Below are 27,102 nucleotides of genomic sequence, written 5' to 3' on the forward strand. Positions count from 1 at the left end.
TTTCATTGCAGTGTTAATGTAAGCCTACTTGTGACGCTAATAAAGATTATTATTATAATTATTTGCGCAGATAGATGTAAAGGGTATGACATAGTAGTGATTATGGGGATATGGCTCGAAGGTGACCAAGGGTGGGAATTAAACATTGAGGGCTATTCAGTTTTTAGGAAGGATGGACAGAAAGGATAAGGTGATGGAGTTGCACTGTTCATTAAAGAAGATATGGATACAATATTGAGGAAAGATATTAGCACAGATGATGTGTAATTTGTCTGGGTCGAGTTAAAAAACCTCCAGGGGAAATCAACATTGATAGGGATGGTATACAGACCATAAAACTGCAGTGGTAGTGTTGGGAATAGCATTAGATAGGAATTCAGAGATGTATGTGATAAAGGAGCATCTGTGAATATGGATGATTTTATTCTGCATATAGATTGGGTGACTCAAAGTAGTCACAGTACCCTTGGGGATGAGAGGCCATAATATGATAGAATTATTTATCAAGTGGATAGTGAGGATTCTGAGACCAAAGTATTGCACCTCAGTAAAGGTAGCTATGATGGTATGAGATGGCTATGATGGACTGGGAAACATTACTGAAAGGAAGGTCAGTGGACAAGCATTCAAGAAACTAATATGTGAACTCTAAAAGTTGTTTCTTCCTATTTGGTGCAAAAGTAGATGGGGAAGGTGTGGCCAAAACATGACTTACAAGTGAAATTAGAGATAGTATTAGATTCAAAGAAGAGGCATACAAATTAGAATGAAAAAGCAATAGAATAGACCTGAGGATTTGGAACAGTTTTAAAATTCAGCAAAGGCGGACCAAGGGATTTGTTAAGAAGGGGAAAATACAATATGAAAGTAAGCTAGCAGAAAACATAAAAACTGACTGTCACAGTTTCTATAGCTATGTAAAGAGAAAAAGATTGTTTAAAAACTAATGTAGGCCCCTTACACTCAGAAACGGAGGAATCTATAACTGAGAACAAAGAAATGGATGAGAAACTAAATTTGTATTTTGTTTACGTCTTCAGAAAGGAAGACAGGGAATAATGTATCGGAAGTTCTGAGAAACACATGTTTCAGTGAGGAGCCAAAAGAAATTAGTTTTAGTAAAGAAATGGTTTTGGGAAAATTAATGGGATTGAGGATGGATAAATCTCCAGGCCCTGATAATCTTCAACCCAGACTACTTAAGGACGTGGCCTTCGAAATAATAGATCCATTGGTGGTCATTTTCCAATGTAACCAGCAAATCAGTCCATGACTAGAAATGTTAAGTTTTTGCTTTGTTAAACTTTTACAATGTACAGCAGTGTTCTGAAAACTCATGAGCAGCCAAACATTTCTTAAAGCGACATTCTCATGACAGGGGCATGATGAGAATTTCTTGAATATTGGATTTAAAGAGAATTAGCTGCTGAGTAACATCATGGGACACCAAGAGCAAAGACCAAATTAATTCCTAAAAGATGCCATGTTTAAAAATCTTCCATACTCCATTGGTGGTCATTTTCCAAAATTCTTTGGACTCTAGGATAGTTCCTACAGATTGGAGGGTAGCTAATATAACCCTGCTGTTCAAAAAGGGAGGTAGCGAGAAAACGGGGAGAACATTTGAGTATAGTAATAGGGTTGTTTTATTGCAATTGTATAGGACATTGGTGAGGCCATACGTGGAGTATTATGTTCAGTTGTGGTGTCCTTATCGGAGGAAGGATGTTCTAGCTCAGGAGGGAGTGCAGCAGAGGTATACCAGGCTGATTCCTGGGGTAGCGGGACTAAGTCAGTTAGGATTATATTCATTTGCATTTAGAAGAGTGAGAGGGGATCTCATAGAAACTTTAAAATTTCCAACCGGATTAGACAGGGTAGGTTCGATTCCTGGCTTGGGTCACTGTCTGTGCGGAGTCTGCACGTTCACCCAGTGTCTGCTTGGGTTTCTTCCGGGTGCTCCGGTTTCCTCCCACAAATCCCAAAAGACGTGCTTTTAGGTAATTTGGACATTCTGAATTCTCCCTCGGTGTACCCGAACAGGCGCCGGAATGTGGTGACTAGGGGCTTTTCACAGTAACTTCATTGCAGTGTTAATGCAAGCCTATTTGTGACCCTAATAAAGATTATTATTATAGAAGCAGAGTACTTTCAACAGACATTATTTTTCTCTTGATGATTTGTTATATAAAGTTTGCTTCCTTTTTGTACATTTTCTTTTACTTCTAAAGTGTTCCCAATTTCTCAGTATGTCAAAGTACAACTTAAAAGAAAAAATGGACTTACATTTATACAGTGGGGACTTTTCATGACCACTGGACATCTCAAAGTACTTTCTGAGCACTCTTGTCATTGCAACCAGGAAATGGTATCAGAAGGTGATTTACTGAAACAAATAGGATAGCTGGAATAGTTTATGGAAAATTTAAAGAATGGGGTGCAAGTACCACTGAGGCAATATCAGCAGGTCTCTGTGACGGGTCATGGTGGAGCACTTATTGTTATTTTCTGGTCACAGTGAGTTAAACCGCTTGATGAAAAGGAATTGTGTTTTATATTGGGAAATCAGGGTTTTATTTTTGGCTTCGTGTCTGTTTACAGGCGATAGCAAAAGGCAGCCCAAGCATGCACACGTCTAACTGGATATACTGGAATCTCCCTATTTAGGTTCAATAAATAGGGCGGCAATGTAGCACAGGGGTTAGCATTGTTGCTTCACAGTGCCAGGGTCCCAGGTTTAATTCCCGGCTTGGGTCCTCGTGTCTGCGTGGGTTTCCTCCGGGTGCTCCAGTTTCCTCCCACAAGTCCCAAAAGACGTGCTGCTAGGTGAATTGGACACTCTGAATTCTCCCTCTGTGTACCCAAACAGGCGCCGGAATGTGGCGACTAGGGGCTCTTCACAGTAACTTCATTGCAGTGTTAATGCAAGCCGACCTGTGACAATAAAGGTTATAGAAAAAATATACAGCAACTCCTCAGTAGTGGAGATATTCCCCTCCACATGGAACATTTCATCTCACACCCACCTCTTTCCTTGAATAGGAACTCATTACCTGTTGATAACAATCCTCCATTCCAATTTTCTGCTGGCTGCCAGTCTGCTGTGACACTCATATGGAAATTACTGCTGTGGCTGGTTCAGCCGGTTCCTCCCTTCCCATGCATGTCACACATGAGCATGTGATGGAGACCTTTGTTGACTGGATTAATTGACGGGTGTTTGGGGGAGGGGGTAGGGTGGGGCCCCGACAATGAGCCTGATGCGATAATACCTTCTTGGGTAGTCAGACAGCAGCACAGCACCTATTCGTCGTCCACAGGCTTGTTCTGGGAGCGCAAAAAAAACCTTCCAGACCTGGGGTATGTTTGTTCGTTTAAAATCCAACTTTCTCTTGTTAGAACCCATTGTGCATTGCACAACCCATTGTGCATTGCACAATCAAGTTACAGTGGAATAGAGAATTCTGAAATCTTGTGAAAATGAGTCAGAAATGTAATTGAAACGAAAGTCTGTGATTTGTAACTGCTGCCTTCAATAACTGGGTATCTTGATAGGGTTGTCATCTGTGGCTGGACATAGTCTAAGAGATGTCATCACATGACTTTCTCATCTGGCTTTTCTTGACCCAGTGCTCCCCTAGTGACAGCGGCATGGCTGACTCTTGGAGGGGAAGACTGCAGATGACCTTGCATGATATCCACAAGCAGCTCTGGGCCTTGAGGACCCGGCTTCAGACTGCACCATCTAATGTGGGCAGCAGTAGTCTGGGCTGGATAGCTGCAGGAAAAGCAAATGCAGCGATGGATGGCGCTAGGACTTGAGTTAGTGGCAAGAGAAGAAATGGTGACCTGAGTAAAGGCTTTTGTACACTACAAGTGGTTAGGTTCTGAAACACAACTTCCTGAATGTGCTGGAGGTCGATTCAGTCAAAATTTTCAAAAGAGAATTGCAACGTTATCTAAAGAGGAAAACATTTCTGGGCTATGGGGAAGGGTGGGGAACGGCAATAGGTGAATTTCTCTTGCAGCGAGCTGGCACAGACAGAATGAGCCGAATGCTCTCCTTTTGTGCTGTATTCATTCTGTGATTCTGAATTAATTCTGGTTTTGACTTTTGAAAATCTGGATACCCAAACATATGTTGACCAGGACAACTCAAAATAGTGCCCTGGGATCTGTCGTGTTCTTCGTGAGGTCAGATAGGGCCTCCGAATTAACATCTCAGCTCATCCGATCTAAAAGACAGCTTCCAACTTTGAGTTACTAATGTAGAGAAAATAAACTCGGGCATATTCAAGAAGACTGAGTTAGATGAGTAGATGCATCTTGGGAGTTTGTGGGCCTGGAGGAGCTTACAGAGATGGGAAGGAACAAGGCCATTTGGGGATTTGAAAATAAGGATGAGAACTAACGCAGCCCGGACAGGCAAATACTGAATACTGTTATTATAGAGTGTTGTAAAATCTCAATTGGTTCACTTACCAGGGCCACATCTGAGCCTTATGCCTTCAAGGTGACTGGCGATAACCAATAATTAACAATATATCGAACCAGTTTGTTACAGCAGCTTGTATATGCGCTGCAACAATCCTAACCACTCTCACTGATATTTGCCAGTTCGACACAGCTGCGATTTAAATCTCTCCATAGCCTCACCTCTCGTTGTATCTGACCCTCCACCCTGGTGAATTGCTCAGTGAATCATGGAAAATCATATTTGTTTCACTTTAGTCCGTATGAGCACTGTGATTGTACCTACTAGATTTAACTAGTTTGTAAGTCATTGTGGCTCCCTGGAAAATACAGCACTTGTATTTGAATCCTAGATGTCTTGTTTTGGTGGCTCCACATTAACCCAGGATAATTTCAAAGTCAGCACTCTGATTTTGACAGTCTGTTGCTTTAAATAGACATTTTTATTGGAAGTCGAGTGTTCAGAAGACCACTTTATCATGTGCAGCTGCCGAGGCTTAGTAAGTGAATTGCTCTTTATTTAAATCCGATTTTCCAATGTAACCAGCAAATCAGTCCATGACTAGAAATGCTAAGTTTTTGCTTTGTAAAATTTTTACAATGTACAGCAGTGGTCTGAAAACTCAGCTTTCTCGGAGCATGATGAGAATTTCTTGAATATTGGATTTAAAGAGAACTAGTTGCTGAGTAACATCGTGGGACAGCAAAAGCAGAGACCAAATTAATTCTTAAAAGAGCCCAGGTTAAAAATCACCCATAATTCATTAGTGGTCATTTTCCAAAATTCTTTGGACTCTAGAATAGTTCCTACATATTAGAGGGTAGCTAATATAACCCCGCTGTTCAAAAAGGGAGGTAGAGAGAAAACGGGGAACTATAGACCAGTGAGCCTAATGTCAGTCGTAGGAAAGTTGCTGAGTCCATTACCAAGGATTTCATAGTGCAGCATTTGGAAAACAGTGTTACAATCAGACAAAGTCAGCATGGATTTACGAAAGGGAAATTATGCTTGACAAATCTATTAGAATTTTTTGAAGATGTAACCAGCAAAGCTTTAAAATTCATTTTCAAGATGACTGTGTCGCTGGTTAGGCCTGCATTTATTACCCAACCTTAGTTGTCCTTCAGAAGGTGGTGGTGGTGAGTTGCCTTCTTGAACCACAGCAGTCCATTAGGTGTTGGTACACCCACTGTGCTGTTAGGGAGGGAGCTCTAGGATGTTGCCCCAGGAAGGAACGCCAAGTCAGGGTGATGAGTGACTTGGAGGGACCTCCAGGTGGTGGGGTTCCCAGGTATTTGCTGCTCTTGTCCTTCGAGATGGTAGTGATCGAAGGTTTGGAAGGTGCTGTCTAAAGAACCTTGGTGAGTTACTGCAGTGCATCTTGTAGATGGTACACACGGCTGCCACTGTTCGTCGGTGGTGGAGGGTTTGAATGTTTGTGGAAGGAGGAGCAATCAAGCGGGTTGTTTTGTCCTGGATGGTGTCGAGCTTCTTGAGTGTTGTTGGAGCCGCACTCATCCAGTCAAGTGGAGAGTATTCCATTATACTCTTGTCTTGTGCCATGTTCATGGTGGACAGGATTTGGGGGCTCAGAGGTGAGTTACTTCCCGTAGGATTGCTGTCCTTCGACCTGCCCTGGTAGCTACAGTATTTATATCCAGTTCAGTTTCTGATCAATGGTAACCCTCACGATGTTGATTGTCAAAGATTCAGCAATGGTAATGTCATTGAATGTCAAGGGGTGGTGGTTAGAGCCACTCTTGTAGGAGATGGTCATTGCCAGGCACTTGTGCGGCGCGAATGTAACTTGACACTTGTCAGCCCAAGCCAGGATATAGTGCAGGTTTTTCTGCATTTGAACATGAACTGTTTCATTATCTGAGGAGTTGTGAATGGTGCTGAACATTGTGCAGTCATCAGCAAACATCCCCACTTCTGACCTTATGGTTGGGCCTAGGACACTACCCTGGGGAACTCCTGCAGTGATGTCCTGGAGCTGAGATGATAGACCTCCAACCACCACAACCATCTTCCTTTGTGCCAAGTATGACTCCAACCAGCGGAGAGTTTTCCCCCTGATTCCCATTGACTCCAGTTTAGCTAGGGCTCCTTGATGCCATACTCGGTCAAATGCTGCCTTGATGTCAAGGGCAGTCACTCTCACCTCACCTCTGGCATTCAGCTCTTTTGTCCATGTTTGAACCAAGGCTGTAATGAGGTCAGGAGCTGATTGACCCTGGTGGAACCCAAACGGAGCATCCATGAACAAGTTATTGCTGAGTAACTGCTGCTTGATAGTACTGTTGATGACTCCTTCCATCATTTTGCTGATGGTGGAGAGTAGACCGATAAGGCGGTATTGACTGGGTTGGAGTTGTCCTCTTTTTTTGTGTACAGGACACACCTGGCCAATTTTCCACACTGCCGGGTAGATGCCAGTGTTGTAGCTGTACTGGAACAGCGTTGCTAGGGTGCAGCCAGTTCTGGAGCACAAGTCTTCAGTACTATTCCTGGGATGTTGTCAGGGCCCATAGCCTTTACAGTATCCAGTGCCTTCAGCCGTTTCTTGATATCATGTGGAGTGAATCGTATTGGCTGAAGACTGACATCTGTGATGCTGGGGACCTCTGGAGGAGACCGAGATGCATCATCCACGTAGCACTTCTGGCTGAAGATTGTTGCGAATGCCTCAGCTTTGTCTTTTGCACATGTGCTGGTCTCCTCCATCATTGAGGATGGGGATATTTGTGGAGCCTCCTCCTCCAGCAAGTTGTTTAATTGTCCACCACCATTAATGGCTGGATGTGGCAGGATTGAGTTTAGATTTGATGTGTTGGTTGTGGAATTGCTTAGCTCTGTCTATTACTTGCTGCTTATGCTATTTGATACACAAGTAGTCCTGTGTTGTAGCTTCATCAGGTTGATACCTCATTTTTCGGTGTGCCTAATGTTGCTTCTGGCATGCTCTCCTCATTGAACCAGGGTTGCTCCCTTGGCTTGGTGGTAATGGTAGAATTGGAGATATGCCAGGCCATGACGTTGCAGATTGCAGTTGAATACAATTCTGCTGCTTCTGATGGTCCACAGCGCCTCATGGATGCCCAGTCTTGAGTTGTTAGATCTGTTCGAAGTCTATCCCATTTAGCACTGTGATAGTGCCACACAACACAATGGAAGGTATCCTCAATGTGAAGAAGGGAACTTTGTCTCCACAAGGACTGTGCGCTGGTCACTTCTACCAATACTGCCATGGACAGATGCATTTGCTGCAGGCAGATTGGTGAGGATTGAGTTCAAGTATGTTTTTCCCTCCTGGTTCCCTCATCGCCTACTGTAGTTCCAGTCTAACAGCTACATCCTTTAGGACCCGGCCAGCTCGGTCTGTGGTGGTACTACCGAGCCACCCTTGGTGATGGACATTTGAAGTCCCCCACCCAGTGCATATTTTACACCTTACCACCCTCCGTGCTTCCTCCAAGTGGTGTTCAACATGGATGAGTACTGATTCATCAGCGGATGGTGGCTGGTACATGGTAATCAGCTGGAGATTTCCTTGCCCATGTTTAACCTGAAGCCATAAGACTTTGTGTAGTCCAGAGTCGTTGTTGAGGACTCCTAGGGTAACTCCCTCCTGACTGTATATCACTGTGCCGCCATCTCTGCTGTGTCTGTCCTGCCGGTGAGACAAGACATACCCAGGAATGGTGATAGTGGTGCCTGGGACATTGTCTGTAAAATATAAGGCCATAAGACATAGGAGCAGAAGTAGGCCACTCGGCCCATCGAGTCTGCTCCGCCATTCAATCATGGCTGATATTTTTCTCATCCCCATTCTCCTGCCTTCTCCCCATAACCCCTGATCCCCTTATTAATCAAGAACCTATCTATCTCTGTTTTAAAGACACTCAGTGAATCTGCGGCAAAGAGTTCCACAGATTCACCACCATCTGGCTGAAAAAATTCCTCCTCATCTCTGTTTTAAAGGATCGTCCCTTTAATCTGAGATGGTGTCCTCTGGTTCTAGTTTTTCCTACAAGTGGAAACATCCTCTCCACGTCCACTCTATCCAGGCCTCGCAGTATCTTATGCGTTTCAATAAGATCGCCTCTCATCCTTCTAAACTTCAACGAGTACATACAACATAGAACATTACAGCGCAGTACAGGCCCTTCAGCCCTCGGTGTTGCTCCGACCTGTGAAACCACTCTAAAGCCCATCTGCACTATTCCCTTATCGTCCATATGTCTATCCAATGACCATTTGAATGCCCTTAGTGTTGGCGAGTCCACTACTGTTGCAGGCAGGGCATTCCACGCCCTTGCTACTCTCTGAGTAAAGAACCTACCACTGACATCTGTCCTATATCTATCTCCCCTCAATCCTGTTTCAGCGGCGCTGCTGTCTAGAAGCTGCTGGGGCTAGTGTTAATGATACTGCATATAGGCAGTATATTTTCATCCGGGTAAGTGAAATGAGATTTTCACACCTGCATTAAGTGTTGGAGCACTAATGCTCTGCACCGCAAGCAAGATGGCTCTGGTTCATTTATCTTCCCTCTTAGTTTCTAATCTGAATCTCACTCAAATCAGAGATCAGAATAGCGGGCCTGCTGTCACTTGATGGTGGTTTGAAAAATACCCCGTCCATTTGTGTTCCCACTTTCCTGAACGCAGCGCCTTCGACCGCTCGGTAACCCTGACTTGTGTTCATACTTTCCTGACTTAACTCACTTTGGGGAGGAAAAAAAATTGCCCTCCTTCCTCAACCCTCAAACAGATTTGGTTACCGTCTAATGTTAATCAGGAGTTGCTGTTATTGCATTCATTCTCACCTAGTGCCACTTGTGGGGTCAAATGTGCATCCTCAGGTAATAGGCTCCTCCCATGTCAATCCTCAAAGATGGAAAACTATTCAAAACATTAACAGCATTTCCCATTGACATATATAACTTCTCAGTATTTTTCATATGCTGAGAATGGGATCGTTCCCTGCGGAATAGTGACACTGACATTACAGGGGGGATAGTGGTGTTGTGGTATTTTCACTGGATTAATAATACAGAGGCCCAGGCGAATGCTCTGGTAAAGTGCAGTCAAGTTGCAGAATTTAAATTCAATTAATAAATCTGTATTTGAAAGCTAGTAATGGCGACTGTGAAGCTATCAATGCTGGCCGTGTCAGCGACTCCCATATCCCATGAAAGCAGAAAAGAAAACTATCCTTGATTCACCAAGGTACGAGCTCACATGAGAAAATACAAATGTGTATGGAGGTCCTGAGATTAAAAATGATAGATTGGGAAATTATACTAGTCTCTGGAAGCAACCACTTATAAAATTAATCTGGAACCATGCACAGTTACATGTGGAAGGAAAGGTATTGTCCTCCAACATTAACCCTTGGTGATAATTTTGGACGAAATCTCCCTGGAGTGAGCCATCTCACCACACGTGATGGACTGGGGGGGGGGGGGCACGGGGACGGCAGTGTGTAACATCTGGAGCCTTGTGTGCCAGGACCCACAAGATGCCCCCCCCCCCCCCCCCCCCCCCCAACCACTGGGATTTATGGTTTGCGATAGAAAAAAATAAAGAGTAAACTCCAATCAAATCGGGGTTGAAAGCGATGGGGAAAAAAGATTGGGTTGAGAGAGTGAGAAACACGTTAAAAACGTGACTCCATCAATCAGTTTTATGTGTCGAAATGAGACTGAAGAATAAATTGTTCCCTTTTTGGGCCACATTGCATTAACGGTTATTACTTTTTGTTCATAGGTTACTTATGCTCTTCATGATCAACCCTAACTTCTAGGTAATTAATGTGGAAAATTAAAAAAGTAGTGCGAGGCCATGGGCAGCATGCCATCTGTGTGAAGCAACCACTACTAGTGTCTCTTAATTCCCTAAACTTGCTGGCCAATTTGCATTTTGCTAATGGCACGCATCGATAAACTGTCATTATTTTGCCAGCATGATTTGGTCCTGTGTATCAGTTGATCTGATTAGATTGTATTTGAGCGATGCTGGTGTTAGCATGTCTGCCTGTGTTCATGTATCCGTGTTCTCAGGGGCTGGTTTAGCACACTGGGCTAAATCACTGGCTTTTAAAAGCAGACCAAGGCAGGCCAGCAGCACGGTTCAATTCCCGTACCAGCCTCCCCAAACAGGCGCCGGAATGTGGCGACTAGGGGCTTTTCACAGTAACTTCATTTGAAGCCTACTTGTGACAGTAAGCGATTTTCATTTTAGGTCTCAAATACAAATGTGTTTGAAATCATTCGTAGATTTTAACATTTTAAAAATAAATTTAGAGTACCAATTTTTTCCCCCCAATTAAGGGGAAATTTAGCATGGCCAATTCACCTACCCTGCACATCCCTTTGGGTTGTGGGGGTGAGACCCACACAGACATGGGGGAGAATGTGCAAACTCCACACAGACAGATAATTTGTAGATTTTAAAAAGGAGAAATGACTGCTTTCTAATTCTAAACCATTATGGGCTAGTCATTCATTGAGCAATCTTTCATGTGGACTGAACATCAAAAGAGAACTCTCAATGGAAACCAGAGTTTGATGGTTATTTTGGGGACAAGATTTATTTGCATGGAGTATGTTGAAATTATTGAATCCACCACTTTTTTTTGTGTAGCATTAAAACTCCAAACTGTCAAGTATAGGTTCAGTAGTGGATTGCATATTTAGATGAAAATGAGTAAGAATAGAACAGTTTAAGTGTATATTCTTATAATAATCCAATGTTGCATAATCTTTTGGGGGAGGAGCTACAAATGTGAAACTTGTTATTTAAATCAAGCTTTCTGTGCATGTATTAATTTTAAAATAAGCAGGTTTGGAATAATGCTTTGAAGGGAGTTAACCTTATGCTGAAGGCAGTTTAGCTGTTTGTCATGCTGGAAGATTCAGATGCGTCCACGTGAGCAACTGAATCTGTAATTAAGGCTGGTGAAGTGTTATAGTACCAACGTACTCCGCTACTGGTGTTCAGAGAGCTTGTGTTTGAGCTGAAAGCGGGACCCATCAGGTACTAAACAACTAGTTAAGCGGTAAGCTAACTGCTAACAGAATAAATGAATTGATGCTATTGTATGCAAAAGTTGGAATCCAGTTATCTACTAGTGCAATCATTGTGTCCACTATTACAGAGTTAGCACAATGCTAATATTAGTAGAAGCTACTAATTAAGCAACATTGTCACGAAATTTACCTGTTTTGCTGGGTTTTTTTTGTGTAAATGATCTCCTTTACCTTTTTAATAACCATAAGTGCCTGCATTCTGTTTTGTGTCTGCAGCCGCAGCTTAAAGGATTAATTTGCACGAGCCTTTCCATGTCCTTTTTATTCATTCATGGGATGTATCAAACAGTGAAAATTAAATTTCATAACAAATTGATTATATGAAGATTTTCTCTCACTTGTAACAAAATGGCAATATTTCATTTGCATTTACGTCCAATCAGCGAATGTGCAAAATCTGCCCTTGACTGGAATAAGCTTGGCTTTTAATGTGTTGTGAGGCGATAGAAGGGTTTGAATATAAGGATGAAAATTTTAAAGCCTGCTTGTTGCTAGAACGGGAACCAAACTAGGTCAGCATGAAGATAACGGTGGACTGGACTTGCTGTGTGTCATGATTCTTGTAGCAGACAACGTGTGAGGCCAACCAGGAGTATGTTAGAACAGCCAAATCAGGAGATAGAAAAGTCATCTCCGCACCAGATGAGCTTATGCAGGAACTGATGTTATCCAGGTGGAAGCAGATGGTCTAGATGATGGCGTGGGGGATATGTGGTTGCATTATCGTTTTGGTGTCCAGTGGCATCAAGATTGTGGACGGTCTGGTTCAGCTTCAGACTTGCGAGAAAGCCAAAAGCAATGACTTTGGTCTTTCCGATATTTAATTGAAGGAAATCTTTGCTCACCCTGCACTCTGTCAGACGATTAGTCCGATAATTTTGCGAAATGGACGGAAGTGTGGAAGAAAAAGCAAACTAGCTATTAATGACTGTGGTAAACTGAAAGGGTGAATGGGGGTTGGGGGGGGGGGCGCGGGGGGGAGAGAATCTTATTATGAAAGATAGGATGTCAACACAAAGTATTTCTTGATCAAAAAGGAAAAGCAGCTGTGTGGAAGTGCTGTCTCACTCCATCACCGAAATGATCTTGATGTCTTGTGTATGTGATCACTACTTTGTCATGTGCTGCTGTAATCCACTTGTAGCGTGAGCTCTAAGCACCCAAATCAAGATTAAATTGACAAAGGATTGGGAATGAGGACATTAGCTTCACATGCTGCTGCTACTGCCTGGAATGTGGCTTTAATTTAATGTTGGCCGTTTATGCTCTTGATTTCACTTGCGTAAATACTGTCTCGAATTTTTAATGTGCGGAATTGAGATCAGAATTTTGGATCAGTTAGTAAACTCGAAATGAAAATGTGTGTTGCTAGAGGCACGTGTGATAGAAGAGAGTGGGAAGATTAGGTGATGGAGGTAGAAGGATCTCTGAGACATTTCGATGACGTGCTATCTTGATCTTCAATCTTAATTGTCCCTTTTCCAGCCCAGAGTTATTTTAATATCTAGAATTTGAGTTAAAGGTTTGTTATTCTAAAATTGCCTTGTCTAGAGGTATGTTTGAGCTATGTAACACTTGAAGGATTGATAGTCATGTGACAGTTACACGTGGGAATATCTGAGGCGAGCGAGCAAGTGGGGTGGGATGCGTGTTTATTGGTCATAAGAACAATTAATCTTTTTTGTGTACATGCTGATTGTGTAATTAGTGTTTTGCTGAAACAGGAACCTGCTTTTATTGGGAGGTGTTTGTTGCTGGATTGGAATGGATTTGTTTATTGTCACGTGTACCGAGGTACAGTGAAAAGTGTTTTTCTGCGAGCAGCTCAACAGATCATGAAGTACATGGGAAGAAAAGGGGATAAAAGAAAATACATAATAGGGCAACACAACATATACAATGTAACTACATAAGCACTGGCATCGGATGAAGCATACAGGGTGTAGTGTTAATGAAATCAGTCCATAAGAGGGTCATTTAGGAGTCTGGTGACAGTGGGGATGTAGCTGTTTTTGAGTCTGTTCATGCGTGTTCTCAGACTTCTGTATCTCCTGCCCGATGGAAGAAGTTGGAAGAGTGAGTAAGCCGGGTGGGAGGGATCTTTGATTATGCGGCCCCCTTTCCCCAGGCAGCGGGAGGTGTAGATGGAGTCAATGGATGGGAGGCAGGTTTGTGTGATGGACTGGGCGGTGTTCACGACTCTGAAGTTTCTTGCGGTCCTGGGCCGAGCAGTTGCCATACCAGGCTGTGATGCAGCCCGATAGGATGCTTTCTATGGTGCATCTGTAAAAGTTGGTAAGGGTTAATGTGGACATGCCGAATTTCCTTAGTTTCCTGAGGAAGTATAGGCGCTGTTGTGCTTTCTTAGTGGCAGCGTCGACGTGGGTGGACCAGGACAGATTTTTGGAGATGTGCAATTTGAAACTGCTGACCATCTCCACCTCGGATGCTGACAGGGATGTGTACAGTACTTTGCTTCCTGAAGTCAATTACCAGCTCTTTAGTTTTGCTGGCATTGAGGGAGAGATTGTTGTCGCTACGCCACTCCACTAGGTTCTCTATCTCCCTCCTGTATTCGGACTCATCGTTATTCGAGATCCGGCCCACTATGGTCATATCGTCAGCAAACTTGTAGATGGAGTTGGAACCAAGTTTTGCCACGCAGTCGTGTGTACAGGGAGTAGAGTAGGGGGCTAAGTATGCAGCCTTGCGGGGCCCTGGTGTTGAGGACTATTGTGGAGGAGGTGTTGTTGTTCAGTCTTACTGATTGTGGTCTGTTGGTCAGAAAATCGAGGATCCAGTTGCAGAGTGGGGAGCCAAGTCCTAGGTTTTGGAGCTTTGATATGAGCTTGGCTGGGATTATGGTGTTGAAGACACAGCTGTAGTCAATAAATAGGAGTCTGATGTAGGAGTCCTTGTTTTCGAGATGCTCTAGGGATGAGTGTAGGGCCAGGGAAATGGCGTCTGATGTGGACCGGTTGCAACGGTATGCGAATTGCAGTGGATCAAGGCCTGGGAGTATGGAGATGATGCGCTTCATGATAAACCTCTCGAAGAACTTCATTACAACTGAAGTCAGACTGCTGTAGTGCATAGTTCATATTTTATAAATATCCTCTGTTAGATCAATAGCCAATTTTCTGTATTGCGATGGTCAAATTCTAGATGAAATAGGCTGTGTTATAGATTACTGCAAGTCCCACCCTGCTTCCAACTCATTGCTGACACGCTGGTACCAGATGTTTTGAATATTTATTCCTCAACCAACACTGAAAAACACAACCTGACTTTCATTTTATTTCATTGCTGTTAATGGTTCCTTGCTGTGTAAAAGCTAAACTATAAGCAGTGACTATGATACATACATTGATACATAGAACATGCAGTGCAGACGGAGGCCATTCGGCCCATCGAGTCTGCACCGACCCACTGAAGCCCTCACTTCCACCCGATCCCCATAACCCAACAGCCCCTCCTAATCTTTTTGGACACTAAGGGCAATTTAGCACGGCCAATCCACCTAACCTGCACGTCTTTGGACTGTGGGAGGAAACCGGAGCACCTGGAGGAAACCCACGCAGACACGGGGAGAACGTGCAGACTCCGCATAGATAGTGACCCAGCGGGGAATCGAACCTGGGACCCTGGCGCTGTGAAGCCACAGTGCTAGCCACGTGTGCTACCGTGCTGCCCTTGCTTGAAAATGCATTTAATTGGTTGTGATGTGCTTGGGAAGGTTATAAAAGACACTAGAGAAATACAAGCTTTTTATTTTTGTATACCTCCTTGAATGTGAGCATAAGTGGAAAGTGAGCAGTTATTGCCCATCCCATAATTTATTTTTTGGCAAATATATACTTTATTCATAAAATATCTGAGACATTACCAAAATTTCAAATTGTCATCAAGAGAGTGCAATGATGTTCACACTTTTCCAGAGATCAAGATGTGGGGCGGGACTCTGACCCCCCACCGGGTCAGAGAATCGCCGGGGGTCGGCGTGAATCCCGCCCCTGCCGGCCTCTGAATTCCCCCACCCCCAAAAACCGGCATGGTGTGAGTCGTGCCGCCCGAATTCTCCGCCCCGCGATGGGCCGAAGTCCCGCCCGCCTGTAGCCGGTCCCGCCGGCGTAAATTAGAATTGGTCCCTTACCAGCGGGACCTGGCGGCGCGGGCGGCCTCCGGGGTTATTGGGGGGTCGCGGGGGGATCTGGCCCCGGGATGTGCCTCCACGGTGGCCTGGCCCGCGGTCGGGGCCCACCGATCCGCGGGCGGCCCTGTGCCGTGGGGGCACTCTTATTCTTTCCGCACCGGAGGCCGTGGTCATCCGCCATTCCCGGTGCGGAAGTGACTCAATGTGCGCATGCGCGGGGATGACATCAGCAGCCGCTGATGCTCCCACGCATGCACGGACCCGCGCCGGCCGGCGGAGTCCCTTCGGTCCCGGCTGCAGCAGCGCCAAAGGACTTCCACGCCGCCCAGTGGGGCACAAATCGCTCCGGCGCCGGCTTAGCCCCTGAAGGTGCGGAGGATTCCGCACCTTTGGGGCGGCCTGACGCCGGAGTGGTTCACGCCACTCCACTGCGCCGTCTCTGTCCGCCCCGCCGATTCCCGGAGAATCCCGTCCGAGGTCTGAGGTGCTTCAATTCAGTAAATGAGAACATTACACACATTTCAATATTTTTGTTACAGAGAGTACAATTTTTGTTCAAATAATTACATCTGTCATGGTGCAGTTTGACGTGCTTAACAGTTACATTTGGTTTGGATTAAGCACACTGCCCGAGGGGGCTTTACACTGTTACCAGCTCCTCTGTGTACGTTGGCTGAATAGAACGTGGTTTTACCCCATTGTGCCTTGGCGGTGGCTGCCCCAAGCTTGAGCGCGTACCTCGGCACATAGCCCTGGAGCTTGGAATGTGCCAGTCTGCAATGCTCGGCAAGATCAACGAGTTTCGGGCAGACCAAAGTGCATCTTTCACAGAGTTGATGATCCTCCAGCAGAAGTTGATGTTTGTCTGTGTGTGTGCGCGTGCGCGACGCGCGCACGTGTGCGTGTGTCCGGTTTAGCTCAGTTAGTTAGAGAGCTGATTTGTGATGTAGAGGGAGTACCGTCTTCTCAACCTTGCCCCTCGTCGGAGGTTAAACCACCACCAGTCAGCACTCTCCCTCAAGAGGAAAGTGCGTGTGTGCGCGTGTGCGCGCATGCGCGCATGTGTGTGTGTGTGTCCGGTTTAGCTCAGTTAGTTAGAGAGCTGATTTGTGATGTAGAGGGAGTACTGTCTTCTCAACCTTGCCCCTCGTCGGAGGTTAAACCACCACCAGTCAGCACTCTCCCTCAAGAGGAAAGCAGCCTATAGTCACCTGGGACTATGGTGACTTTACCTGATCCTGGGAACAGCCTGTAGAGCACAAGAGTACTGCGTGACAGAGCTGCTTGGGATGCACCTTGACACAAACACTATCTCTCTCAAGGCCCTCTTTGCAAAGGCACATTCCACCAGATGGTGTGCAACCATCTCTCTCCCATGCTTCATCCCCACATTTGAACGACTGATTTTCCTGGGGGAGGGTGGAGGAAGATGAGCAGGGTCTGTTTGGCGGCCGGGAATTGTAAAGGTCCTTTCACAAGGACTTAAAACTCAGAACCAAGTTGACGAATGCTGTAATTGGAATTTAAGGAAGGTCCTTGATACCCCAGGGCAGCCGGCTGGCTCACTGATGGAACCAGGTTTGTTAGCACTTATCTGGCAGCTGGAATCTTCCTATGCAGCTCTAGGCAGCGCTGGAACCCAATTCCCAAATGGGCAAAGTGTCACCAAAAATATTCTTACATACGATGAAGTGCAAGTGGCTGATTTTTGTTATAATCACACTTGTACAAATTGCAGGAGAAGGTTGGTAGTGTTTTGTCTTGAAATGAAATCTCTCTATCATCTATTTAATAACACAGCAGTCACAAACTTGAATCTTTATGCTGTTTAGCACACAAAAGACTTTGATGAATTTATTGTAGGGATACTGAGGTTTGGGGCTGGAATCTTAATGTGACATGGTGATGATTCCAATCACTGCAGATCCGAGGTTGAATGGTTAACTCTTGTCTGCTAATACAGAAGCTCGTTTCACTTGGATACATTATATCTTGTTTGTATAAAACCTTTGCTATAATGGTTACAATGGTTTCCAACCATCTGTTGACTTGAGTAATTTTTTTTCTTCCAGCAATGGCAAAACCCAGACCAGTGGTAATTAGTGGACCCTCCGGAGCAGGAAAGAGTACTCTCCTAAAGCAGCTTCTTGGGGAATATGGCCAAGTTTTTGGATTCAGCGTCTCCCGTTAGTAGCTCTTAATGATTATTTTTCTCGTCAAGACTTTGAAAAGCAAATGCCCATGTCTCAAAGTAGGAAAGTCAAATGGACTACCTGCTATTTGGCGGATTTTCCTACTTCAAGTGTGTGCATGATCTATGGATTGTGCTGTTGCAAAGAACTGAGCTAGTCCATAGTGGCTTTCCAATTTGCTCTGGATTCTCAACCAATCAAACCTCCATGTTACATCGGGAAGAATTGTTCAGAACCTGCCTGTAAGCTAGTTGATTCATGGAACTAACAGAATACATTAGAGCTGATATAAAAATCTGATTTTAAGCTTTGAAAAGGACAATCTCATTGAATGGTAGCTATGGTTTCCTTCTTGGAAATTTACATAACCGAATTGGCCATTCATTTGATTATATCAACTCTGTCTTTAGTCCTACCTTTTTTCCATAACCTTCAATACCCATGAACATTCCTTTTTTCCTTCCCAAATGGCTATCAATTTTTAAAAATTGATCCAAGTAGCCTCCTGGACAATATGAAGGATTTTGTTTTTGGGTTTGACTTTTAACCAGTTTAGTTCAGTTTAAATATATAACCTGTCCCCTAGTTCTCTAATTTTCCTATTGGAGAGAAGACTTGTTCCCTATCTACCCTATTAATATTTATTTTAAACACTTCAAATTAGAAACCTGGATTGGAAATTCAAGGTAGAACTAAACTGTTTGAAAGAAGTCTAGCAAAAATTGAAGTAATCCGGTCTGAGTTTGGGTATGTGATCGATACCCCCCCCTTTATTCATTGTAGGGGGTGTTGGACATTTCTCTCGGGTTGTACAATGTCGAGGCCAACTTGGGACTGTGACCGCGGACCTCCCTTGTGATTTGAGCTGGATATTCATGTCCGCATGTAAATGTCTTCAATTTCTCCACACGTTGGCCGAGTTAATATTAGATAAGGCGAATCTTGGTTGAAATCACTTTTAAATTCGTTATTCTGCAGCAACTTGAATGTTCAGCAATATTTATAGACCGATTCGCCATTTAATCATTACAACTCGATCTCCACTAACGATGAAATGAGGCAGTCTAGATGTACAGTGGGTTCGCTTGTTTGATTTAAAACAGATTAACTAAGACCTTTTTTGGGTGCCTTTCTGTTGAAGCTAATTCATGAAAGTACGTACTCTTGGGCTTGGAGGTTTGTGGATGCATTTTGTCCCAAATGACATTTCTAATTGTTAGAATTGTTTTCCAGATACAACAAGAAATCCAAGGCCAGGTGAAGAACATGGCAGAGGTCAGCATCTGTTTAATTTAATTTACAAATCCAATCAATACATGGCATTTAAATATGGGAGGTTGCTACAGTGTTCTCCGCATCTGTTCTTCTTTGGTATTTATTGTTTCTTTGTATTGAATGTTTTCTTGAAAATTAGCAAATGCTGACCACAATACTGGAGGGGAAAGTAAAGGATAACAGTAAATTAGCAAGAATGAAAACCTTTTCCGCATATGAAGAAAAATATTAGTAGGTAGGCCTCTGAGAGGTGAGAGAAATTTTAAAGGTGGGTAAGGAAATGGCTGGATCTGTTATCACAGAAAACATACTAAGAATAGTGGGAAATCAAAGAACCAAGGGACACTGAGATAATTAAAGTGATTAATATCAATAGAGAAAAGAAAATGAAGGAATTAGTGGGACTAAAAGCTGACAAATCTCCTGGGCATGGCTGCTTAGGTCCTAGGGTTATAAGAAAGAGGCAACAGAGATAGTGGCTGCATTGGTTTTGAGCTTGAAATATTCCCTTGATTCCAATGGGGCAAAGAGGATAACCAAGGAAAGACTAAAAAGGGTAACCTATGCTTGGAGGTGGAAGATGGGGGTCTGGTTCTTAATGAATACCTTATGTTGATCTTTACAACAGAGGAGAGGATTCAGATACTGTATTTAAAGAGGAGCGTGAAGTATTGGATGTGATAAACATAGGAAGAGAGGAAGAAATAAGGGGATTAGCATCAGTAAAAGTGGATAAATCACCAGGGCCGGATGAAATGTACTCCAGGTGTTGAAAAGAAGCTTCAATTGACCATTATTTCCCAATCCTCACTATACAGGCGTTGTTCCGGGTGGATTTGAACTCTAGTAACTTTGTACCTTTGTTTAAAAAGAGAGTGAGGAAATATGCCGCCCTTGCCTGGTTTGGTTACATGTGATTCATTTTTTTCAAAAAAAGCTGCCCTCTGAAATAGTCTAACCAGTCACTCCGATCAAAGGCAATGAAGGATGGATGATTAATGCTGGCCCAGGCAGTGAGCCCTTGAGTTGTTGCCTCGAACTGCTGCAGAATGTTTCTCGGACCCGTTTGGTGCACCTGATTGGCTTGTTAGGCTATTTCAGAGGGACAGTTCGGAGTCGACTATGTTTGTGTGTCTGGAGTCAAATCTAGGCCAGACTGGGTAAAGGTGTCAAATTTCCATTCTTGCGTAGTGAAGCTGCTGGGTTTAACAACAAGCTGGTAGCTTCACGGTCACCATTGCTGATGTTAGCCTTTTTTTCCTGTTTTGTTGGCTCATTAACTGAGTTTGAATTCACTAGCTACTGTGGTAGGATTGGAGCTCTTGTCACCAGATCATGAGCCAAGGCCTCTAGATTACTCATCCAATAAATCACCACAATGCTACCACACCCCTCCGAGGCAGAGTGAATAGGTTTTCTGGGAGGGAAATTGGACAGATGAGGGCAACCAGTGGGCACATAATTTGACTTTTCAAAAGGCATTTGATGATGTAAGATTTGGGTTCATGGGATTGGGGGTAATATATTCGAGGATTGATGATTGTTTAAAGGACAGAGTAGGAATAAATGGGTTATTATTGAGTTGACAGGCAATGTATGGAGTGAAACACTCCCTGGAAGGACTGGGTACTTGGGCCTCCAGATGAAGTCTAATGTGAGGAAGTGTAAAATGGAAAAACAAAAGTTTTTTTCTGGGAAGAGACCAATTGGTTTTCAGAGGAAATTGGGTGTCCTTGAACACGAATCGCAAAATTAATTGCATGCAAGTAATTAATAAGGCAAATTGTATGTTCGCTTCATTTTTGGCAGGAACTGGCGGGGCATATTGAAACAATTTTTGTTGCTGTTATATAGAGCATTGATGAGACTACACCGGGAATACAATGTAGTTTTAATCCATTTGCCTACAGATGGATATACTTTGCTTAAGAGTAATGAAAAACAAGAATTTTTAAAGAAGTATTTTTATTCAAATTTTAACATTTTTACATTTAACACACAAAATTACAAAACAAAATAAACCCACCACCAACTCCCGAAACACCCCAACCAACCTCCCACACCTTGCCACCTCCAAACTTTCTCCCAACTTCGGGCAGGACCATAACGTGTGTACGTGATTGGCTGGCCCCTCCCACATCGCTCACACATATTCTCCACCCCCTCAAGTGAAACGAGAGTTAACTGGATTGTTTTGTAGGATGAGAGGTCTGTCTTCTGAGGAAAGATTGAGTGGAATTGACACACTTGGAGGGAAGAGAGGTTATCTAGTTGAAACATTATCAGATGCTAGATTTTTATCCTAGCGACAGAGATTTTTGGTTGGATGTAAACTTGGGATAAGTGGTCAACCATTTAGGATTGAGATTAGGAAAAATACCTTCACTCAGAGTTGTGAATTGTGGAATTCACTAACCAGCGGGCCGGGGTTGAGTTCTTGAGACTCTTATCAATTGTTTTTGACCATTAAGAGAATGTAGGGATAAAGGGCGATAGTGAAGATGAGCTGGAAGTTCACCCAAGATCTGATTGAATGGAGGAGTGGGCTCAAGGTGCCTTCTCCTATTGCTTGTGTCTTCGGAGAAAGCCAGGCCTGGCTTTCAGATTAGCTGAAATTGTCTATTCGGGGGAAAACATTGACTGAAATTAATTCCATCTTGATGGTTTTGAAAAAAGCTCCAAAGTACCTCCATGTTTGTGGGTGATTCTAGTATGGAATGGCTTCCTCTTTGCCTATACATCAATTTGCTGCTGCATATATTCTGCAGTTTGCTTTTAGATAGGAGTTACAATATAATTGGTACTCTCAAAATGGTATCCCGTCAAATGGGGCTAGGGTGGTCTGTTGTACTCTGTAAACGTAGAAAGTATTGTTGTCTGTAAATTATGTCGTAATGATTCAATAACATTTTGTGTGTGTTTTCTACCCAGATTACCATTTTGTGTCGCGAGAAGAAATGCTTCGTGGCATTGAAGCAGGAGAATTTATAGAAAACGCAGAGTTCTCAGGAAATATGTATGGAACAAGGTTTGTGATGTGATCCTGAGCGATCTGGGGCAGTTGAATAGGGTTGATACTGTAGGTTATTACCCCCAAACAGAAGGGGCTGGTTTAGTACAGGGCTAAAGAGCTGGCTTTTAAAGCAGACCAAGGCAGGCCAGCAGCCCGGTTCAATTCCCATACCAGCCTCCCCGAACAGGCGCCGGAATGTGGCGACTAGGGGCTTTTCACAGTAACTTCATTTGAAGCTTACTTGTGACAACATCCTTTACCATCCTTCAACATAATTTGATTGTATCACCTGGAGGTGAAGTAACATTTCCTTTAGTCCAACACCACATATTAATGTTTTTGTTTTAGATAGTAAGTTAAAGGATTGCTTCAAGTTGGCCATCAGAGTATTGTTTTTAATTAATTTGCAGGATGTGGGTGTCGCTGGTTTGACCAGCATTTATTGCCTATCCCTAGTTGCTGTTCAGATATAATTTACAGGATAGTCTACTCCTGCTCCTTTTATATTCGTAGGAAGTGACTCTTCTTTCTTGAGGTGGAACGATACTTTTTACAGAGCAGTGTAGCTGGGAACCTGCGTAACCAAAATAGTGACTGACACTTTTTAGTTCTAATGTGTAGTTCACGTGACGTTGTTTGTCTATTATACACACTGATCTTTGTCCATCCAACAGCTGCTATCTTGGAACTTTTAAGCTTCACCATTTTCTAATCTCTTGCACTCACTCCGTTTCTCAGTCTATGATTTTTATGTCTCACACCTCTTTCCTCTTGTACTCTTGTTCTTTACTTCTCTCACTGTTTTCCCCTCCGCTTTCTACACACTCCAGCCAGGTGTGTTAAACTACTGGATCGTTTATGTTTTTTCCCATTTATCACAGTTGATTCGCTGGTATTTTGGTAACTGTCTAATCTTGTGGATGACTTTACTAATGATGTTTGTTCACAAATTAAATATCCGCTGGATATCAATTCCCAAGAGTTCTCTGCTCAAAATAGATGGCGGAAAGCTGCATTAATTCAAATTCACCTGAATCCCCTTTCGAGTTCAGTCACCTTTTCAAGGGAATAATCCAGTCAGTGGCATCCAGCAGCTGTTGTGTAGTCTGTATTAAATAATCAGCAGACGTATCCTCGCATGTACTGACCCGCCATTGAAATTGCAGCATGGGACTTGGATCTCCCCATGCACCTGTCACCTGCACCACAACTTCGCCAGCCTGTGGCACAGGCAAGATCGCCCCCTAGCTGGTGCCCTGCTGCCACTGTCTCAAATTGTTGCCTTTCCCACTCCTATCTCCCCAAAAAATGGCACGAGAGAGGAAACCTGTAAAAAGAAAGAAATCCCACCAGGAAGCTAGTTAAATGAGACCGCATACTCTGCATCTTGAATTTTGCTGCAGTATTTTTAGTAATCATTAAAAATCATTAAAAGTTCACCCGTTGGAAAGAAAAAATACGAAGGGCAGACATGTTCTTCAGGCAAGTCCGCATCTGAAATGAAAAATTTATGTTTTGAATGTGACCTTTTATTAGAGCACACTGTGGATAACCACCACTCAAAGGATCAGTATTTTTTGGCTCCCTGTCACAGGGATGGGCCATTCAGCCCACAAGCCTGTTCTGTAGTTCAGTTAGATCGTGGGTGATCTGTACCTTAAATCCACCTTAGCTGCCTTTGTTCTGTAACTCTTGTCACCATTGCCTAATAACCTGGTCAGTCTCAAATGCGTAGATTGGAGAAGTCAGATTTGTTCTTGGAGAAGAGAAGGTTGAGAGAAGAATCGATAGTTTAAAGTCACGAGGAGTCTGGACAGGGTAGATGGGGAGAAACTTCCCATCGATGGAATGATTGACAATAAGGAGACAGGAATTTAAGGCAATTGGCAAAAGAAGCAATGGAGACAGGAAGAGAAACGTTTCACATTGAGTGCTTAGTCTCAGGAATGCACTGCCTGAATGTGGGGGAGGCAGGCTCGAGGATTGCACTGCCTGAATGCAGTGGAGGCAGGCTCGAGGATTGCACTGCCTGAATGCGGTGGAGGCAGGCTCAAGGAATGCACTGCCTGAATGCGGTGGAGGCAGGCTCGAGGATTGCACTGCCTGAATGCAGTGGAGGCAGGCTCAAGGAATGCACTGCCTGAATGCGGTGGAGGCAGGCTCGAGGATTGCACTGCCTGAATGCAGTGGAGGCAGGCTCGAGGATTGCACTGCCTGAATGCGGTGGAGGCAGGCTCAAGGAATGCACTGCCTGAATGCGGTGGAGGCAGGCTCAAGGAATGCACTGGCTGAATGCGGTGGAGGCAGGCTCGAGGATTGCACTGCCTGAATGCTGTGGAGGCAGGCTCAAGGAATGCACTGCCTGAATGCGGTGGAGGCAGGCTCAAGGAATGCACTGCCTGAATGCGGTGGAGGCAGGCTCAAGGAATGCACTGGCTGAATGCGGTGGAGGCAGGCTCGAGGATTGCACTGCCTGAATGTGGTGGAGGCAGGCTCAAGGATTGCACTGGCTGAATGCGGTGGAGGCAGGCTCAAGGATTGCACTGGCTGAATGCGGTGGAGGCAGGCTCAAGGAATGCACTGGCTGAATGCGGTGGAGACAGGCTCGAGGGATGCACTGCCTGAATGCGGTGGAGGCAGGCTCAAGGAATGCACTGCCTGAATGCGGTGGAGGCAGGCTCAAGGAATGCACTGGCTGAATGTGGTGGAGGCAGGCTCGAGGATTGCACTGCCTGAATGCAGTGGAGGCAGGCTCAAGGAATGCACTGCCTGAATGCGGTGGAGGCAGCCTCAAAGAATGCACTACCTGAATGCGGTGGAGGCAGGCTCAAGGAATGCACTGGCTGAATGCGGTGGAGGCAGGCTCGAGGATTGCACTGCCTGAATGCAGTGGAGGCAGGCTCAAGGAATGCACTGCCTGAATGCGGTGGAGGCAGGCTCGAGGGATGCACTGCCTGAATGCGGTGGAGGCAGGCTCGAGGATTGTACTGGCTGAATGCGGTGGAGGCAGGCTCAAGGAATGCACTGGCTGAATGCGGTGGAGGCAGGCTCGAGGGATGCACTGCCGGAATGCGGTGGAGGCAGGCTCGAGGATTGCACTGCCTGAATGCCGTGGAGGCAGGCTCGAGGATTGCACTGCCTGAATGCGGTGGAGGCAGGCTCAAGGAATGCACTGGCTGAATGCGGTGGAGGCAGGCTCGAGGGATGCACTGCCTGAATGCGGTGGAGGCAGGCTCGAGGATTGCACTGCCTGAATGCGGTGGAGGCAGGCTCCAGGATTGCACTGGCTGAATGCGGTGGAGGCAGGCTTGAGGGATGCACTGCCTGAATGCGGTGGAGGCAGGCTCGAGGGATGCACTGCCTGAATGCGGTGGAGGCAGGCTCGAGGGATGCACTGCCTGAATGTGGTGGAGGCAGGCTCGAGGGATGCACTGCCTGAATGCGGTGGAGGCAGGCTCGAGGATTGCATTGCCTGAATGCGGTGGAGGCAGGCTCAAGGAATGCACTGCCTGAATGCGGTGGAGGCAGGCTCAAGGATTGCACTGGCTGAATGTGGTGGAGGCAGGCTCGAGGATTGCACTGGCTGAATGTGGTGGAGGCAGGCTCAAGGATTGCACTGGCTGAATGCGGTGGAGGCAGGCTCGAGGATTGCACTGGCTGAATGCGGTGGAGGCAGGCTCGAGGGATGCACTGGCTGAATGCGGTGGAGGCAGGCTCGAGGGATGCACTGCCTGAATGCGGTGGAGGCAGGCTCGAGGATTGCACTGGCTGAATGCGGTGGAGGCAGGCTCAAGGAATGCACTGGCTGAATGCGGTGGAGGCAGGCTCGAGGGATGCACTGCCTGAATGCGGTGGAGGCAGGCTCGAGGATTGCACTGCCTGAATGCCGTGGAGGCAGGCTCGAGGATTGCATTGCCTGAATGCAGTGGAGGCAGGCTCGAGGATTGCACTGCCTGAATGCGGTGGAGGCAGGCTCGAGGATTGCACTGCCTGAATGCGGTGGAGGCAGGCTCAAGGAATGCACTGGCTGAATGCGGTGGAGGCAGGCTCGAGGGATGCACTGCCTGAATGCGGTGGAGGCAGGCTCGAGGATTGCACTGCCTGAATGCGGTGGAGGCAGGCTCCAGGATTGCACTGGCTGAATGCGGTGGAGGCAGGCTCGAGGGATGCACTGCCTGAATGCGGTGGAGGCAGGCTCGAGGGATGCACTGCCTGAATGCGGTGGAGGCAGGCTCGAGTGATGCACTGCCTGAATGCGGTGGAGGCAGGCTCGAGGGATGCACTGCCTGAATGCGGTGGAGGCAGGCTCGAGGATTGCATTGCCTGAATGCGGTGGAGGCAGGCTCAAGGAATGCACTGCCTGAATGCGGTGGAGGCAGGCTCAAGGATTGCACTGGCTGAATGTGGTGGAGGCAGGCTCAAGGATTGCACTGGCTGAATGCGGTGGAGGCAGGCTCGAGGGATGCACTGGCTGAATGCGGTGGAGGCAGGCTCGAGGGATGCACTGCCTGAATGCGGTGGAGGCAGGCTCAAGGAATGCACTGGCTGAATGCGGTGAAGGCAGGCTCGAGGATTGCATTGCCTGAATGCGGTGGAGGCAGGCTCAAGGAATGCACTGCCTGAATGCGGTGGAGGCAGGCTCAAGGAATGCACTGCCTGAATGCGGTGGAGGCAGGCTCAAGGAATGCACTGCCTGAATGCGGTGGAGGCAGGCTCGAGGGATGCACTGGCTGAATGTGGTGGAGGCGGGCTCGAGGATTGCACTGGCTGAATGCGGTGGAGGCAGGCTCCAGGATTGCACTGGCTGAATGCGGTGGAGGCAGGCTCGAGGATTGCACTGGCTGAATGTGGTGGAGGCAGGCTCGAGGATTGCACTGCCTGAATGCAGTGGAGGCAGGC

At 45.5% G+C, this 27,102-nt stretch overlaps 1 protein-coding gene across 5 annotated transcripts in view; it reads left to right on the forward strand.

Moving 5' to 3' along the window:
• LOC140424766 (guanylate kinase-like) overlaps positions 1-27,102 on the forward strand; it is a 61,823-nt gene that overhangs the window by 16,859 nt on the left and 17,862 nt on the right. For 2 of the 5 annotated variants that reach the window (XM_072508151.1, XM_072508150.1), the window contains 3 exons: positions 17,796-17,909; positions 19,149-19,190; positions 22,122-22,218. In XM_072508151.1, the coding sequence (XP_072364252.1) occupies positions 17,796-17,909; positions 19,149-19,190; positions 22,122-22,218 (253 nt within the window). Of the gene's footprint in view, positions 1-3,339; positions 3,361-11,437; positions 11,540-17,795; positions 17,910-19,148; positions 19,191-22,121; positions 22,219-27,102 lie in introns of those variants that run through there. The other 3 variants (XM_072508154.1, XM_072508152.1, XM_072508153.1) reach the window with 3 other exon arrangements.

This window comes from Scyliorhinus torazame, chromosome 6, assembly GCF_047496885.1.
Source record: "Scyliorhinus torazame isolate Kashiwa2021f chromosome 6, sScyTor2.1, whole genome shotgun sequence".
NCBI lineage: Eukaryota > Metazoa > Chordata > Chondrichthyes > Carcharhiniformes > Scyliorhinidae > Scyliorhinus > Scyliorhinus torazame.